The 18,364-nt window shown below is 33.7% G+C and overlaps 1 protein-coding gene across 1 annotated transcript in view; it reads left to right on the forward strand.

The window, feature by feature from the left end:
* Window positions 1-18,364, forward strand: part of LOC129220455 (dr1-associated corepressor-like) — a 44,895-nt gene that overhangs the window by 3,723 nt on the left and 22,808 nt on the right. Inside the window, exon 2 of the mRNA XM_054854875.1 lies at window positions 11,140-11,212. Coding sequence (XP_054710850.1) covers window positions 11,140-11,212 — 73 coding nt within the window. The remainder of the gene's footprint in view (window positions 1-11,139; window positions 11,213-18,364) is intronic.

Genomic DNA, 18,364 nt, shown 5'->3' on the forward strand with positions numbered 1-18,364 from the left:
AATTCTGAGCGATTTTCGGTGTTGTTAAGTATTTGTGGGCTTCTCCCTAAAACTTACAAATATTTGATGCAAAAGAATAACATCTTTGTTTATAACATATAAGAAAGCTGATATTAAATTGGTTCAAGTAAAACCAAAAAACTCAAGAATCATTGGATGAGTTCAGATCAAAATTTCATTTTGATGTAAACATTAACGAACAATTATTTCGAACAATACATTTTTTCTTTATAATCCGCAAATTATATTCATATTCTTAGTTTGATCAATATGAATAACCAATCCAAGTTTAATTGTTTGTTTTTATCTAGTGGGATAACATTTTACTGGATAAATATTTGGATTTTTAACATTTCCGTTTTTCAAAAAGTTTTTGGAGCATTAATGTTTCACAAATATTAAAAACTGATTCATTGCTTGTGCTTTAATTTGTATTATGCATAGCCCTTTGATTGTTCTGTTTATCAATATATAAAAAACCCAAGTATGTACTACGCACTGATGTTAAAACTAACTTGATTTTTCTGTGTGCATAGGGGGGGGGACGCCAGGAAACTTTGGCAACGGGCGCCGTCAGCTCTTCGGACGGCCCTGATGGTAGTAAACGAAGAACAAGCTAATCAGCTGCAAGAAGATCTAGATCATATTACGAAGTGGGCTGATAAATGGGGTATGGCTGTTAATGTTGGGAAATGTCAAGTGTAACATTTAGGGCATGGAAATAAGTGTACAAGTTATTATTTGCAAGGTTCAATCATTAGTCAGGCAGACAAAGTTACTGATCTGGGCGTCTCAATAAGTCAGGATCTAAAGTTTAGTCAACAGTGCAGCATAGCTAGTGACAAAGCCAATAAGATGCTTAGGTTTATCAATAGATCTATTTCAAACAAATCTAAAGAAGTTTTTCTGCCCTTATATAGAGGTTTCGTAAGACCTCATTTGGAGTATGCTGTTCAGTTTTGGTTTCCTTATCTTAAGAAAAATATTAATGTATTGGAAAGGGTTCAAAGACGTGCTATAAGGTTAATAAATGAACTTTCTCATTTAGACTACAATTCCAGGCTTAGAATGCTAAAAATGTACAGTCTTGAGCAAAGAAGAGATCGAGGGGACATGATTCAGTTGTTTAAATTTATTAAAATGAAAGATGTTACTTGGCTAAAGTTTAGCACTGAAAACAGGACAAGAGGTCATTGTTTTAAGCTATTTAAATCTCACGTGAAATACACCGCCAGCTCAGTCATCTCCATCCGAGGACTGCAGTTTCGTGCTTATTAGCACTCATCAGCCCGGCATAGGAAAGTGACTGAGCTGGAGATGGAAAACCTGTTAAGGAAGCCAAGAGTGCGAAACAAACTGGTAGCCAATATAGAATTAGCAGACCAGACGAGTGACCGAAGCAATGGTCCGGTTCAACTCGAAGATTGAACGCGAGGCAAGGTATATTCAGTAAATTACCGCCCATTAGCCAGGGCCAAAGCAGAAATACGTGAAATACACCGCCAACTCAGTTATTTCCAGCCAAGGACTGCAGTTTCGTGCTTATTAGCACTCATCAGCCCGTCATAGGAAAGTGACTGAGCTGGAGATGGAAAACCTGTTAAGGAAGCCAAGAGTGCAAAACAAACTGGTAGCTAATATAGAATTAGCAGACCAGACGAGTGACCAAAGCAATGGTTCGGTTCAACTCGAAGATTGAACGCGAGGCAAGGTAGCTACCAGTATATATACATATTAGGAACGGAAAACGGTTATTTTGTCCCGCATGTGACGCCTCATATATTTCATAAAAAATAATACATTAAAATATTTATGAACAAATTTTTTCTGCTTAACAAATTACAAACTTATGGGTGATTTCTAAAACAAAAAGTTTCATCATTACCCTTTAAAATTATTACTTTTTAATGAAATATATGAACCGTCACATGCGGGACAAAGGGTTGACTTTTTCGTGGAGTGACCCAGAAGCGTTTTATTGACATTTTTATTTCTAACTGTGTTTTGTTTAAAATTCTCTACCTTGTACAATTCTTTTAAAGTATGGCTTTAAAGATGTCAAAAATTCAAGAGAAATATTTTTTTAATAACATCGTTGGTTGTTTTCAGCAGGTTTTGCTCATGTTCTCATATCATCTGCTGAATGTTACTTACAAAGTAATGTCCTTATGCACAATTCTTGCTTCTATTTTCATATATTCTGACCATTAAACAGGGGCATTCTGACATTACTGAACAATTGCCTGAAATTGTTTAAGTTTTACTCCAAATATTAAGAAAAATTACAAAATTTAGTGTTCTTGTTTACATTTACAGTATAACTTCGATATAACAATACCCGACTTGACTGCATTGACTGTTTATGCTCCTTGATTCAAGATATCCTTGATTTAACAATATAACTTTTTCCAATCCCTTGAGAATCCTTAAATCAGGGTTGTGCTGTATTTCCCTTTTCTTCTGCCCGTTGGATGCTCTGCACCTAAAGAAATATTTTGAGTGAATGGTTGAGCACCACTCCTGAAGCTGCCACTCCTGGCTCTCCCTTAAGGCTGCTCTTCAGTGGGGAAGAAAAACGATCTCGCTTGAAAATGGGCTTTTTCTTTAAACGAAAGCAATGTTCATCAGTGAAGTGATTGACACTTCAACATCAACAACCAATAGAACGAGCGGTGGCCGATGAAAGTGTGGATCATGTGACCTGTCACATTTTGCAGGGGGACAGACCGGACGCTCCCCTGCTGTGCAGAGTAGTCGAAGGAGGTAATAGCTGACGGCGAAATGAAACCGCAGCTTTTTACAGACCCTTCCAAGGAAATTCTAGTTCTTTCCCTCTTGAGTCTTGACTACATAGGTAAAAGAAAAATTACTCAGTGTAAAAGGCGCGGCATTTTGCAATCCCGCTTGTGATATTAATTTATTTGCATTCGCACTAAAATTAATTTTTGAAACGAAGATTTTTTTCCCCATTAATACGGTTCCTGATCTCATCTAGGAAAAATTAACGAATGAATGAATATTTGCAATAAATAAATTTATAAATTCGTTTTATTTTTAGAAAAATGTTCGTTATTGAAAATTGATAATATCAAAAAAGGAAGGAAAAAAAAAGATAGCCTACATGACCACACTGAATTTTAACGAAATGAACTCCAAATTCTAACAAAAAAATATTCTTTAAAAATGGATGATCCTACTTAATAAATCTGAAAAATCGAGTGCCGAATAAAAGTGGGGACTAACTAGTTATCGGTTGGCGAAATTCTTTCACTTCCTCTGCCTGTTTGCCACTCTCCCCAACCCCATCCGAGTTAGCAGAAAACATTCTTAAAAATGAAACTAGATCCTCTTTGCATAGTTAATACTTGATTGTACAATAAACATTAATGCCACTAATTACTTACATTAACCTTTATTTGAACTGATAATATTTATATTTTAGTGCTAAATTAAATACTACTTTGTTGGTTAGTTACCTGTTTTACAAATGTAGTGGCGACTAGAAAAAAATGTGGCTACTATAAATGCCTTTTCTCACCACTGGTGACCGGAAAATTCCCCTAATCTTTATCTTTGAATCCTTTTCTTTTTGAAAAAATATTTATTTATTTATCTAAGTACTATATGCAGATGAGAAGGCTACGATAGCATTTCTCAAGGGGTTGTTATGGTGAAAGTTCTTTCAAATTGAGCATAACAACGGCAAAGTCGCGGACGGCTACGGATAAGGATTTCCTGAATTTGAAAAATTAAAGATTTTTCTCTGATCTTTGTATGCAAGGGTACTCACCCTGCTCCAAGCTCAAAGGCAAAAATCACTCCTTCCCCCACTCTCAATGTTTGTAAACTATCTTGCGTTGAAATTTTGCAATAAAACTAAACCTAGCACTTTTAGAGTCTCAGATTCCCAGTTACTAAATTCGGCAAAATACATGAGGTATTACATGCATTATATGACCAAAAGTATTGGGACACTTTCAAAAATTCACAATTTTACGGATTTCTCAAAAAATAAAAGACCAATTGCTCTCTGCTCTGTAATTTTTTTCTCATGAAAAGTATACTCCAGACGTCAAATCCAATAACAATTAAGTCTGATATTCATTTAGGGGACCAGCAACAAATAATCTGTTCTTATCATGAATCACTCTATAACGATGGCAGGAAAGTGTTGCCAGTTTGCTAACAATTCCTTACCATTCGTCGCCTATCCTAGAATTATAGAAATTCGGCTCATTAGATTGCTGATAACTTTTTAAAATTTAAAGAAATTGCGGTGGAATTTTTTTCATGGATTGTAGGATGTATCTGAGCTTTGAATTATGAACGTTATAAATTGCTATCTTTCGTGTCTGCGCAGTGAAAAATTAATAGCTTTAACTGTTTATATTTCAACAAATTTTCAATATTTTAACTTCAAATTTTATTATTATGTTTCTCTAAAATGCTGTCAAATATTTTAAAAGTTTAGTAACGTTTGACGAAATACTCTGCGTAATATAAGGCGAAAACCTTCAAAAAAATTTTGCATTTTGAAAGAAATGCTTATATTTCCATGGGTATAAGAGATACTTTCACAAAAATATAAAAATAAGTTTTTGATAGATTTTTAACTCATTTCTGAAAATTATAGCTTATTCCCAGCAATTTGCAATGAAAAATTATCAAAAAACTTTTTTACTCAATTTGTTGTCGGACCCCTAAATGAATAGCAGACTTAATTTTTATTGGAAAATGACAACTAGAGTATACATTTTATGCGAAACAAATTATAGAGCAATTGGTCTATTATTTCTCGAGAAATCCCTAAACATGTGAATTTTTGAAAGTGTCCCAATGCTTTTGGTCATATAGTGTATATAGTGCTTCTACTTCAACACATTGAGTTTTTATTAAAATTTTCTAATGAGTCTTGTTGGTGTCTGATCCTCGTTAGTTGTCATAATAAATATTAAGGGTTGTCCTTTTTCTCAGAAGGCACGAAAATATTACCTACATGTATATCTGCCTGAAAAAAAAAAAAAAAATCTCGAAATACTTAGATGAAAAAAATCTCAACGCCTCGCTCTGCCAGATTTTAAAGTTTTTATCGCTCTGCCTCGTTTTCATGCATCTTGCATTTAATGAATCAATAATAAAAAATAAAAAAAAGGGCAAGAAACAGATTTGCAGGAAATATATAAAGTTGAAACAAAAATGAAAATGAACAGCTTACATTTAGGAAAGCAATTATAGGTACAAGTAAGGGTTCACAATTAAAAAAAAAAAAAAAACAAACAAGACAAACTTTTTCTTTTAAGTTCTGTGTTACGCACTTCTGTGCCGAAAAATTATCGTATCCTGTCTTCAGTCACAGAATAAAATGAATGTTCTAATCCAATGATTATCAAGTAATTTTCATTCGTATAGAACAAAAATCTTTTTTGAGATCCCACATTTTCTATTCTATCGACTCGTAGTAATATGTAAATACAGCGAGAGAAAGGATTTAGCTTCTTGTTTAGGAGAGGGAACCATTTCTATATTTAATTAACATGATCTTTATCGTAAGCATACTATTTACTCAGAAATACTCCCTATTTTCCCAAGCACTCTGTTTGGGGGCTATGCCTTTTAATTTTCTCGAAAATAAAAATTTTCAAAATGCACTTTTAGACGATCTCTGGTAGTATTTGGAAGTAAGTAAGAGGTCCCGTGATCTTCCACCAGCAAATTTTTGAACTTGAAACGCCAAAAACACAATTTCAGGTTCTTCAATTCTGTTAGGAAACGGGGAGTTCGGAAGCTTTCCCCGGAATTTTTCGAAATAGTCTAAAAACGCAGTCTTAGTGTGATGTTGGGGGGGAGGCAAAATTTTTAAAGTGTTATAAACATGATTGTAGGCCATCTTTATTAACGTTGGGGACATGCAGGTTTTTGAAATCCAAAAATGCAATTTTAGACGACTTTTTTTTTTTTTTTTTTTTTTTTATGGTCAAAGGAGGACTTTTCACAAACTCCCTTCCCGAAATTTTTTGAAATTAAAGCCATAAAAACGAAATTTAAGACGATCTTTAATGATGTTTTTTTAAGGGGGGGGGGGTGCTTATGTGACCTGAAAACCTTTATGCCTGTAATTAATTTTTTCTACATTGTATTAAAATGTTGATCTAGCTTCTGAGAATGAAAATAGAAAACAGTGAAAACTTGTAACCCCCATTCTATATTGTTCACATTTTAGTTAGCTTTGTCGGCAACATAAGGCTGAAAACGTCATTAAAACTAATACATACAATGCTTAGTAATTCTACCACGGTGTGTTTTTTACATTAACTGAATCATATTAAATTGCTAATATATTTTTCATGATTTTCTATGTATTTAATGAGTATGTTGGTGTACGGAATGTTTTCCGCTATTGAATTTTCCACCTCCCAAACCTTCTAAAGAAATTTGACGAGTCTGGCTCTTAAAGACACAAATAATTTTCAAAAATGTTTGTTGAGCTGTGGAAAGCACTTTATGTGTGTACCATTTGTAGTAACATAAAACACATGTAAAACGATGCAAAATACCCAGTATCTGGAATACGATTTAATCTATATATAAAAATAGTTTTCTACTGTAAGGGGAAAATGTCAACTTTTCGCATTCGACAGCATTGTAACAATGTTCATTATATTGTAAATAAACAATTTGACTCAGAAATATTCCTTTCAAATCTATTTCTTTTCAAACCACAAATTTGAAAAAAAGCAGATGTTGCGAATTTAACAGCTAATAGCACGCATCTACGTGGATTCACTTTCAAAAGCACTTGATTCTTCACGAAAGCCTTAGGAAAAGAGGAAAGAAGAAAGGACGTCCAGCGGAGGTCATTGAGGGGAACTAATGAGAGGGTAATAAATCTTACACCCCATTAGCTTTTACCCCTCAAAAAGGGGAGGTAACTATTCTAGGGCGGGGCAAATGCGAAAAGTGAACGTATTTTGAAATTTTTTTCAATAGTTAGAACATGATATTTGTTTAAAAAATGGTCGCATTATTTCAAACAAGATCTCAAAAGAGAGCTGGAAATATTTTGCGTGTCGGGGCGTTCTTAAAATTTCGATAGCACGAGTTGCAGATGTTTTACAGAGCGAAATGTCCAACAGTACCTCGTTTTCGAAGAAATTCATTTTTTCTCGAATTTTAAAAAATCGGAGAATGGACACATCAAAAAAGTAAAAACTAAAAGAAACAGACATGGTCTTGAAAAATACTCAGAAAAAAAAACGGATCCGAAAACTTTACAGGAATTTGTAAAACAAGCTCCAACTTTCCCCGTAGGTTAACATTAGATCCGAATCTTTCAGACTCTCAGTGAAGAGCACCCTTAATGTTATGAGGTTTGATTATAGAGAGGGACCCAAAAAAGTGCTTGACCTCGGTCCCAAAATTTCTTTTTCACTGCCTGCCATTTAAATTTAATGAACCTTAAGTGTGAAATGTTTTAAATCAATAAGCTTGTTCTTGTTGATGTAATGATATTGTTTGTGTGGCTAAAATTAAGCACATATTGTGATAAAATGCATAGAACAAGGCTTGAGAAATTTATTGCAATACTGTTCTAGTGTAGAACTGGTCTCTTAATAAATCCTTATTAAATATTTAATATTTTATTCACATTCAGTCTAAATCAGGCGCCAAACTTTTCCATCTCAGACTTCCGATATACTACCCTCAAATAAGCTTAATTTTACACTTGCAGTATTTTATTTCATTTTAAATTGAACCGTTATTTTGACAACTAGCTTGTCATTATAAAGAAAAATCATTTATTCTGAAAAAAAAATGATTGTGAATAACGTTGTAAAATCTTTTGAAAATAAGCAGATTATAGAACTGTTGATTTTTTTTTTTAAATTGCAAATTAAGCAAAAATTATATCCCTTTCAAAATATATTTAAAAAATATGACTTGATTTTCCCATTACTCTGAATACCTCCACCATTGCACCAGGGCATTTCCACGAAAAAGTAGACATGAGGGTAAAAATTTCAAAATTGTCCTTTTGCAATAAATAATATGTCGAATTAAAGTTAATAATATGAGGATTATGAAACTATAAAGAATATTTTCATTATAATTACTGTTTTTCATTTTTTGAGGCTTAAAGTTAGTGCAACATAAAAAACTTTCAGTTTGAAAAAAAAGGGTATTTTCATTCTATGTGAAACAATACTTCAAACAGTAGAATTTTTATTTTGTGTACATTTATTGTCATTTCTGACCTTTGACTATCTTTTAAAGTACTTAATATTTGCTGAAAACACATTAAAGAACATTTGTAATACAAATACAAATACAAACACAAAAGTGACGACCAGCAACAGGCTCTGGGCCCAGCTAGACTGGTCCTAGTCAATTTACAATCCCCAGTGAAGATCAATGGCCCTCTTAAAACTGTCTACTCCTTTGCTCATTACCACCTCTTCCGGTAAGCTGTTCCAAGGTTCCACTACCCTGCTAAAATAATAATTTTTCCTAATATCCATGTTAGCCTGAGATTTAAATAGCTTAAAACAATGACCCCTTGTCCTGTTTTCAGTGCTAAACTTTAACCCCGTAACATCTTTCGTTTTAATAAATTTAAACAGCTGAATCATGTCCCCTCGGTCTCTTCTTTGCTCAAGACTGTACATTTTTAGCCTTCTAAGCCTGGAATCATAATCTAAGTGGGAAAGTCCACTTATTAGCCTTGTAGCCCGCCTTTGAACCCTTTCCAATACATTAATGTCTTTCTTAAGATAAGGAGACCAAAACTGAACAGCATACTCCAAATGGGGTCTTACCAAACTTCTATATAAGGGCAGAAGAACTTCTTTAGATTTATTTGAAATAGATCTATTGATAAACCCAAGCATCTTATTGGCTTTGTTGCTAGCAATGCTGCACTGTTGGCTAAACTTTAAATCCTGACTTATTAGGACCCCCAGATCAGTAACTTTGTCTGCCTGACTAATGACTGAACCTTGCAAATAATAACTTGTACACTTATTTCCATGTCCTAAATGTAGCACTTGACATTTCCCAACATTAACAGCCATACCCCATTTATCAGCCCACTCCGTAATATGATCTAGATCCTCTTGCAGCTGATTTGCTTGTTCTTCATTTTCTACAGTCCCCATAACTTTGACATCATCAGCAAAACAATTCATGTTCCCAGAAATATTTTTGTGAATATCGTTCATAAAGACAATGAACAAAACAGGCCCTAACACTGATCCTTGAGGAACCCCGCTTATATACTTATAAGGTCTGTCTGTCACACCCGTCACAGAAAAGATGCTTAATATAGCATAGCAAATGCAGTATTCCATGAAAAAGCATGAAATTTCATAAAAGTCTAATTATTGTGCATCTGATTAAGTATGACACAAAAAAAATTGATTAAAAAAAATTAGTATGAAAATTTTGGGGTGACAGGTGTGACAAACAGTTTGTGACGGGTGTGACAAAATCATTGTGACGGGTGTGACAACACTTGAAACACTTTCTAAATTTCAAAATAATTCCTAAATTTAATAGAACAGTTTACATACTTCTGTTTCACAAAAAATTAAAAGATTAAAAAGAGTAAAAAATAGTAATAAATCCTGAAATTCAAAACATTTGAATTTGGCAAGAATTTTAATTATTTAGTATTTCATTTTTCTTTCATTCTTCATAAATACAAATTATAAGATTAATTTTATATAGACATAACCGTGCCATACAATTAAATGTGGTTTACATTTATAAACTAACTTTATCTCTTATAACTCTATCTCTTTGTGAGAGTTCTTTTGTGATTCTGGTGGTGAGAAGAGATCAAAGTTTCTTTCCTACAACAGAAGCTGTTTTTCTTCAATATTACATCTTTTTACGTCACAGCTCATCAAGTACTACAGTCAAAGGAAATGTTGTCTTCAAGATGGGACAAATCTATCGCAATAGAAGGCATAAAATCGTTTCACCACTTTCAGGTGTGCGATTCTACAAATCTTTTAATTGGAAAGACTGCTAAATCTACATTGAAAAAAGTAGCTGTCACTTCAACTCAAACAGTAGATCTTCCTCCTAGCAGGATCCTACAACCACCTGAGCTTACAATTGGTGATTTTGTTTTGGTTTCACTTACCACTACATGCAACAGTACGAAGCACTGCATAAATAAATTTTATTATGCTACTGTTTTGGACATTGACATCACGAAAGAAGTAAGTTTAAAATATATGCAGGCTAGTGGACTCCATTGGATTTGGCCAGAAAAAGAAGATATTTCATCTGAAAAATATCGGTAATTATTAAAAAAGTTGCTCCACAAGCCCTTGTAACAAGTACAGACTACTGAAAGTTCTAAAACAGTTGTATATATGTTTATATAGGTGTTATTTCCAATAAAATGTAAGTATATGTTAAGTATTGTCCAGTTTAATAGTTGTACTGATCACTGTTCTTCAAAAATTTGCTTCTCAAATTCACAACTTGTCACACCCGTCACGCCAGAAAAAAAATTCCTACGAGGTAAAAAAATTTAATTGTGCTATAAATCTTGTGTTTTAAGTTTCATCTGAATCTCATTCAATATAAAAAAAATGCTACAGAAGTGAAACATTAAAAAATTCACAGGAAATTGTACAATTGCAAAGGTAAGTGAAAACTCATGTCCCGAAAACGTCACACCCGTCACAAAATTTAAAATATTTTTTTAAAAAAATTGAAAACTTCCACAGTTTCATTTTAGCTTAAAATTATTTAAGCAAATGCATAGGTTAACATCATTTAAAACTTTGTTGGTGTTTACTAAGTTATTAACTGGGTAAAACTCGGATACAACTCGCAAAAATAGCATCTCAAAGTCACACCCGTCACAATGGAATTGCCCACCACTGATTTTCCAACTCTAAGAAAAAAATAAGTGTCAAGTTACTGAGATCTAGCATGGTTTTATCAAATGTGCTGAGTTAGCATGATTCTAACCTTTTTTTTTTTTAAGTCAATCTGCAGTGAATCGTTCTTTATGTCAAATATATGATTGTATAGAGTTATTGCAGCATACTTTTTACTTTCCTTAGCTTGCTTTTGTTGTTGAAGTGGATGTATGTATTTATTTCTGATAAATTTTTCTTGTAGGCACGGATAAAAAAAATAATGCAAACTGATGAAGAGATTGGAAAAGTAGCCGCAGCAGTACCTGTTATTATCTGTATCCTCTTAGGATTTTTTTCAAAATAGTGTTTGTTTAATTAGTAAATATTTATATATTGAAGATATTGAATGAATAGAGAGTAAATTTCATTACACAATGATAATATTTCTTTCTCTCTATAAATTAAGCAACTAATTTTTGCAGGGGTAGATGAATTTGATCTAGCTGTCATTTAATGTTTGGATAAAAATTTTTTGTATGTTTATGTAAGGCGATATATTTTGTGTTTAATTGCAGTATATTTTGTGCTTAATGCTGTTGTATATTTTGTGTGTTTTGGGGCAATTCTATTTTAATAGATTTATCAAATGTACAAAATGCCCGACAATGATTCTTGTTTCATTGAACAAACTTTATGTATATGTAGAACATAGTCCACTTCTATTTAAAGCAATTAAATTTTGAATTTCTCAGTAACAACATTTAAATAATGCTTTTTGGCTGAGTAACAGCGGTATCTTAATTGCATGACAAGAAGCTGCAAGTTGGCTATTTATGCCCAATCTGGCAACAATATTCTTGTCCAGCATGGTTGGCTCATTTATCGAATAGATTTTGTCATACAGTTATGCAGTAGAACTTCGATAAAACTTTGTTCTGCTGTTGCAGCTTTAGCCAAGCTGAGCCTTACCCAGGTAGCATTAACTCATCGGATTTTGCTCGGCCGATCATCGACTCCTTCTAAACTCATCGCGTAATGCACGCTAATATCGTTGCGATCAGAATCCGAGAACTGTTTTCGATGAGCTGTTTTTTATCGGAAAACTATATCGTAACGATCAAATTTTCCGATGAAAATTTGTCGAGCTGCATTTCATCGGAAAAAGAGATTGTAACGATCAAATTTTCCGATAAAAATTTTCCGAGCGAAATTTCATCAAAAAACGAAATTGTAACGATGAAGTTTTCCGATGAAAATTTGCTGAGCTACATTTCATCAGAAAAAGAGATCGTAACGATCAAATTTTCCGATGAAAATTTGCCGAGTTACATTTCATCTTAAAAAAAGTAGGTCGTTTAAATTTTCCGATATAAAATTTCCCAATCTAAAATTTTTGGAAATCTCCCAACTGTTAAAATAGGATAAGTTTTATTATTCGAATATCCAACTATTGATCAAACGTAAGGCTATACGGATCAACATTCAAGTTTGAGAATCGGAGGAAAAATGACTGAGACTTTGACTCCGAATCCGACTCGTGGATTTTGGAAGGGTTTACTCCAATTTGCTGCAAAATCAATTCAACTTTAACTCCACGATTCCAACGCCGATTACCTCACTGGAATTGCGAACAAAATGAGACTCCGGCTCTTGAATGATTTCTCACTATCTCCAAAATAATTCCACTCCGTTCAATTTGACTCCCAAAATTACTGACTCCGAATCTTCACTAGCTAGTGCCATAAGTATATTCACTGAATAAAATTCTCACTTTCCGTTCAGAAATCTGTCATGGCCTTGCCACCCGATAGATGGCACACAAATGATTTTTCATTTAATACATTATTTTCCGCCTTGGAGCGAGCATAACTTAAGATAAATAAGATAAATAAATACCTTTGTGCTGAATAGTAAAGTCAGACCAAACAACGTAAGTAGAAGCACAAATTTGTAAATTACAGCAGACACGTGTTTCGGCGTTACAAGGAACGCCTTTTTCAATGCAAAAAATAATGAGCTTATGGATGAAAAGACATCCGACAAAAGCCAAGAGCACATAAGCATGCAGCTTAAAAGATAAAAAGAGCGGATTAGCCAAACACCAATGACAAAGTTATAAACCGATCAGGAACCAATAGGAATGCAAGCAAAGGCCAGGAGCTTTCTCTTAGGTACGAACCCAGAAAGAAAGAATTCAATTGGACAAGGATTAAGCCAAAGCTTAAACAAAGGGAAAAGAAATTGTCAGTAACCGTGAACCGCAAGAAAGGAAAAGCAGAATGGAAAACCATGAAATAAACAGAAACAAAAATTTTCGAAAAAAGGAAAAATAAAGATAAATAGAAGAACATTGGGGGGGGGGGGGTGTCAATCAAGACAAAAAGGAAAAAATAAACAAAGGAAGATAGATAAAAAAAAGGGGGGGGGAATGGGGAAAGGACAGTATTAAAGATATGGGAGCCAAATGTTAGAAAAATATGGAACTGCACTAAGATCGTTAACTAAGTTAGAACTGTTCCTCAAAATATGAAAGGATTCCCAAAAGTCAAGATCTGATGAATTGGGGCATTTTTGGATAATCTGATAGGAGTTAAAATCAAAAGAGTGATTCGAATCCCAACAATGTTGAGCAATACTAGATTTATTTAATTGTTGTTTTTTCACATAATTTTGATGCTCTTTCAAGCGAATTTTTAAAGCACGCCGAGTCTGTCCAATATAGGCAAGTTTACAACTACAATTAATTCTATAAATTCCACAACAATTAAGAGGATGAATAGGATCTTTAAGAGAAGAGAATGAAAGTTTATTAATAGGAGAGAACACCACCTGGAATTGGAAACGTTTTAGAATCTTAGCAACATGATAGCTTACAGATGGAAAGAATGGCAAAACAACCAAATTCTTTCTGATGAAGGTTCGGTTAAGAACATTAGTTTGGGATTTATTTGAAAGTTTTTTATAAATGGAATCAATCAAAGTTGGCAGATAGTCTCTATCAATTGCCACAGCTTTAAGATAATTAAGTTCCACTTTAAGAAGTTCCGACGAAGAACAAATATTAATTGCGCGATAAACAAAAGAATTGAAAGCAGAATATTTTTGATTTGGAGGATGAGACGATAGTCTATGAGGAGGTAAAGAGACAGCAAAAGGTTTGCGATAAATAGTAGTTTCAAAACCAATTTCAGTACGAGAAACAAGTACATCAAGAAATGAAATGCAATTATTCCGTTCTTTCTCACAAGAAAACTGAATATGAGGATCAATGGAGTTTAAAATAGATAAAACCATATATAGCTAATTTGAAATGTAATTTACCACGTTCTGTAAAAATTGACAAAGTAATCTTTCGGTCGAAATTGGCTTTACTCAGAGCTTCGATCCAGGAAACTAGGAAACATTTATCGTTTATTGAACGTGAACTTTATGATTTAAATCTTTCGGTTTCTAATTCCATTCCCAACTTTAACATTATTGACAGAAATTCTTGGTCTAGAACCCTTCGTTCCTCTGATAAACATCAAATTGTTTTGAAAAAGAAATTAGCTATACTTTGTAAATCTTCTCATGTCGTTCCTCTTGATAATTTACCTGTTGTTAATAAGAATGTTGTTGTTAATCTATCTAGCGTTCCATTAAGTAATTCTCAAATTGAGGCTCTAAAATGTAATGATAATTTTGCTGTGAGTGTTAATCCTTCTTTTTCAAAGCTTATTGCTCCTGTTGAGAAAGCTTTTAAATTTAGTGCCTTAACTTCCTCTCAAAAAGATTCGATTCGGCATCTTATAGCTTCTAATATTGACTTTAACTCGAAAATTTCTAAACCTGTATTTGCTAATACTGTTAGCCGTTCTGTTAAAGACTTAGTTTCGAATTCTGATCTGGTTGTTACCAAAGCTGACAAGGGTGGCCAAATTGTTGTTCTTGACAAATCATCTTATGTTGATAAAACTAATGATTTGATTTCTTCTGGGCCATATGCTGAAATTTCTAAAAATCCTAGTGATAAAGAGTTAAAAACTATTGCATCTGCTGTCAGGTCTGTTAAGTCTATTCCTTCAAATGTTAAACGCTCTGTTGTTCCATCTATTGCTAATTGTGCTAGATTTTATGCTTTACCTAAGGTGCATAAAGCTGGTATTCCTTTCAGGCCGATTGTTTCCAATATTGGTACGGCTTCGTACAAACTTGCAAAATATTTAGTCTCTGTGTTTTCTCCCCTTAGGAGTCACAATTTATTTACTATTAAAAATTCTGTTGAGTTTGTTAAAAAAATTCATAGTTTCGTTCCAAATAATTCTTTTATGGCTTCTTTTGATGTTAACTCTTTATTTACGAACGTTCCCGTCGAGGGTTCATTGCTATGCCTTCGTAGAAGACTTTCTGAATTTCATTTCACCAATACGGAAATTGAGGATTTAATTTTCCTTACCCGTACTTGTATTAAGCAATGTTCTTTTGTTTTTAATGGGAATTTTTATATTATGTTAGATGGTCTGGCTATGGGTTACCCACTTAGCCCCATTCTTAGTGATATTTACATGCATTATTTTGAGGTTAAGCTGTTCCAAAAACTGCAGTTCCAATTTTATGTTCGGTATGTTGATGATTGTTTTGTTCTAATGAACCAGAATCAGTTTGAGAGTGATGAGGTTTTATCTATTTTAAACTCCATTGATCCTCATATTCAGTTTTCTTGTGAGAAAGAATGGAATAATTGCATTTCATTTCTTGATGTACTTGTTTCTCGTACTGAAATTGGTTTTGAAACTACTGTTTATCGCAAACCTTTTGCTGTCTCTTTACCTCCTCATAGACTATCGTCTCATCCTCCAAATCAAAAATATTCTGCTTTCAATTCTTTTGTTTATCGCGCAATTAATATTTGTTCTTCGTCGGAACTTCTTAAAGTGGAACTTAATTATCTTAAAGCTGTGGCAATTGATAGAGACTATCCGCCAACTTTGATTGATTCCATTTATAAAAAACTTTCAAATAAATCCCAAACTAATGTTCTTAACCGAACCTTCATCAGAAAGAATTTGGTTGTTTTGCCATTCTTTCCATCTGTAAGCTATCAGGTTGCTAAGATTCTAAAACGTTTCCAATTCCAGGTGGTGTTCTCTCCTATTAATAAACTTTCATTCTCTTCTCTTAAAGATCCTATTCACCCTCTTAATTGTTGTGGAATTTATAGAATTAATTGTAGTTGTAAACTTGCCTATATTGGACAGACTCGGCGTGCTTTAAAAATTCGCTTGAAAGAGCATCAAAATTATGTGAAAAAACAACAATTAAATAAGTCTAGTATTGCTCAACATTGTTGGGATTCGAATCACTCTTTTGATTTTAACTCCTATCAGATTATCCAAAAATGCCCCAATTCATCAGATCTTGACTTTTGGGAATCCTTTCATATTTTGAGGAACAGTTCTAACTTAGTTAACGATCTTAGTGCAGTTCCATATTTTTCTAACATTTGGCTCCCATATCTTTAATACTGTCCTTTCCCCATTCCCCCCCCTTTTTTTTTTATCTATCTTCCTTTGTTTATTTTTTTCCTTTTTGTCTTGATTGACACCCCCCCCCCCCCCCCCAATGTTCTTCTATTTATCTTTATTTTTCCTTTTTTCGAAAATTTTTGTTTCTGTTTATTTTATTTCATGGTTTTCCATTCTGCTTTTCCTTTCTTGCGGTTCACGGTTACTGACAATTTCTTTTCCTTTTGTTTAAGCTTCGGCTTAATCCTTGTCCAATTGAATTCTTTCTTTCTGGGTTCGTACCTAAGAGAAAGCTCCTGGCCTTTGCTTGCATTCCTATTGGTTCCTGATCGGTTTATAACTTTGTCATTGGTGTTTGGCTAATCCGCTCTTTTTATCTTTTAAGCTGCATGCTTATGTGCTCTTGGCTTTTGTCGGATGTCTTTTCATCCATAAGCTCATTATTTTTTGCATTGAAAAAGGCGTTCCCTGTAACGCCGAAACACGTGTCTGCTGTAATTTACAAATTTGTGCTTCTACTTACGTTGTTTGGTCTGACGTTACGAGCATAACTTGTCTAGTGGTTAGCATATGCATCTCGTATTCCAGAGGTCTAGGGTTCGATTCCCGGCTAGAGCGACATTAGTGTTACATTAAAAATTAATTAAAAAAGTTATTAAAAAAACGAGTTATTAATTCCCAAATGACGTCATCCGAAAATGCCCCTCCTGCAAGTTTTCTTCCCACTGTTAATTTTTTTTCCTCCTGCTTGTCCCTATATCGTAGTTATTACTACTTCTCATCGTATTTTCATCCTAAATTCATCGCCTCGGAACGACACTGCTCGTATATTGCTCCAAATTTCATCGTATTTTCATCCAAAATTCATCGCCTCGGAACAGCACTGCTCGTGTATTGCTCCAAATCTCATCGTATTTTTATCCAAAATTCATCACCTTGGAACAGCACTGCTCGTATATTGCTCCAAATCTCATCGGTATAGGGAGCAAAATTCATCGGATTCCGATGATCGGATTCTACTATTGCCGATGAGACATATTGGAGCAATTTCCGATGAAAACTCATCGGAATCCGATCATCGGCCGATCATTGACCGATCAAAGTTTGATCGGATTTCAATGAACGGCCGATCCTCGGCCGATGAGTTGATGCTACTCGGGTATAGACATTTAAAATCAATTTGTCTTAACTGGCTGTTTCACCTGGAAAAAAAGATGGAAGTTGTATATGTAATTTGCCTTAGCAATAATTTGTTTTAAGCTTGTTCAAATTAATGAGATTCGATTGCATTTTGATTATACAGTAAAACCCCTCTTAACGGACACCCCTCTTACGCGGACAATTTCTAATTCCCCGCTTCCTAGACAAATGTCATTATTAAACCCCTGTCCTGTGGACACCTCTCTATTGCGGACAAAAAAATTTGTCCCGTTAGTGTTCGCATTAGGGGGTTTTTACTGTAGTTTAAAATGTTTTGTTCAATAAAATGATTTTTGCATGGGCTGCAGCATCAAAGTTAATGAATATTAATGTGTGTTAAAAACAAATTTTTCATGGATAATGTTGGTAAAATTTGTCTGAAGAAAGGATTTTCCATGGTGATCACATCTGCATTTGCTTGCAGTGTGGAAGAGTACTGAAGAAGATGCCAAGTACAAAATGCTTTTTTCCGAAATTTAACATTATTAGCTTCAATTCTTTTGATGATTAAACCTCCTTATCAAACAATGAAGGTTTTTTTTTTTTTAAATTTTTTTTTAAAAACTTTTTAGAATATACTTTGAAATAGCATTTAGTACTAGTTACATGATACATTTGCTAAAAAAAGGCAGACTAAAATGCTTCCAAGTTCATACAAATCTAACCTAAGGTAACCAAAATTTCCTACTTAAGGAGCCTAGACCTTTTCATCTGTCCAGTGGGTCATTCCATATCAAATCAACCAATAAAAAATACATTTTGAAGGTCAATGTTTTGGATTGT

This window comes from Uloborus diversus, chromosome 4, assembly GCF_026930045.1.
Source record: "Uloborus diversus isolate 005 chromosome 4, Udiv.v.3.1, whole genome shotgun sequence".
In the NCBI taxonomy this organism is placed as follows: domain Eukaryota; kingdom Metazoa; phylum Arthropoda; class Arachnida; order Araneae; family Uloboridae; genus Uloborus; species Uloborus diversus.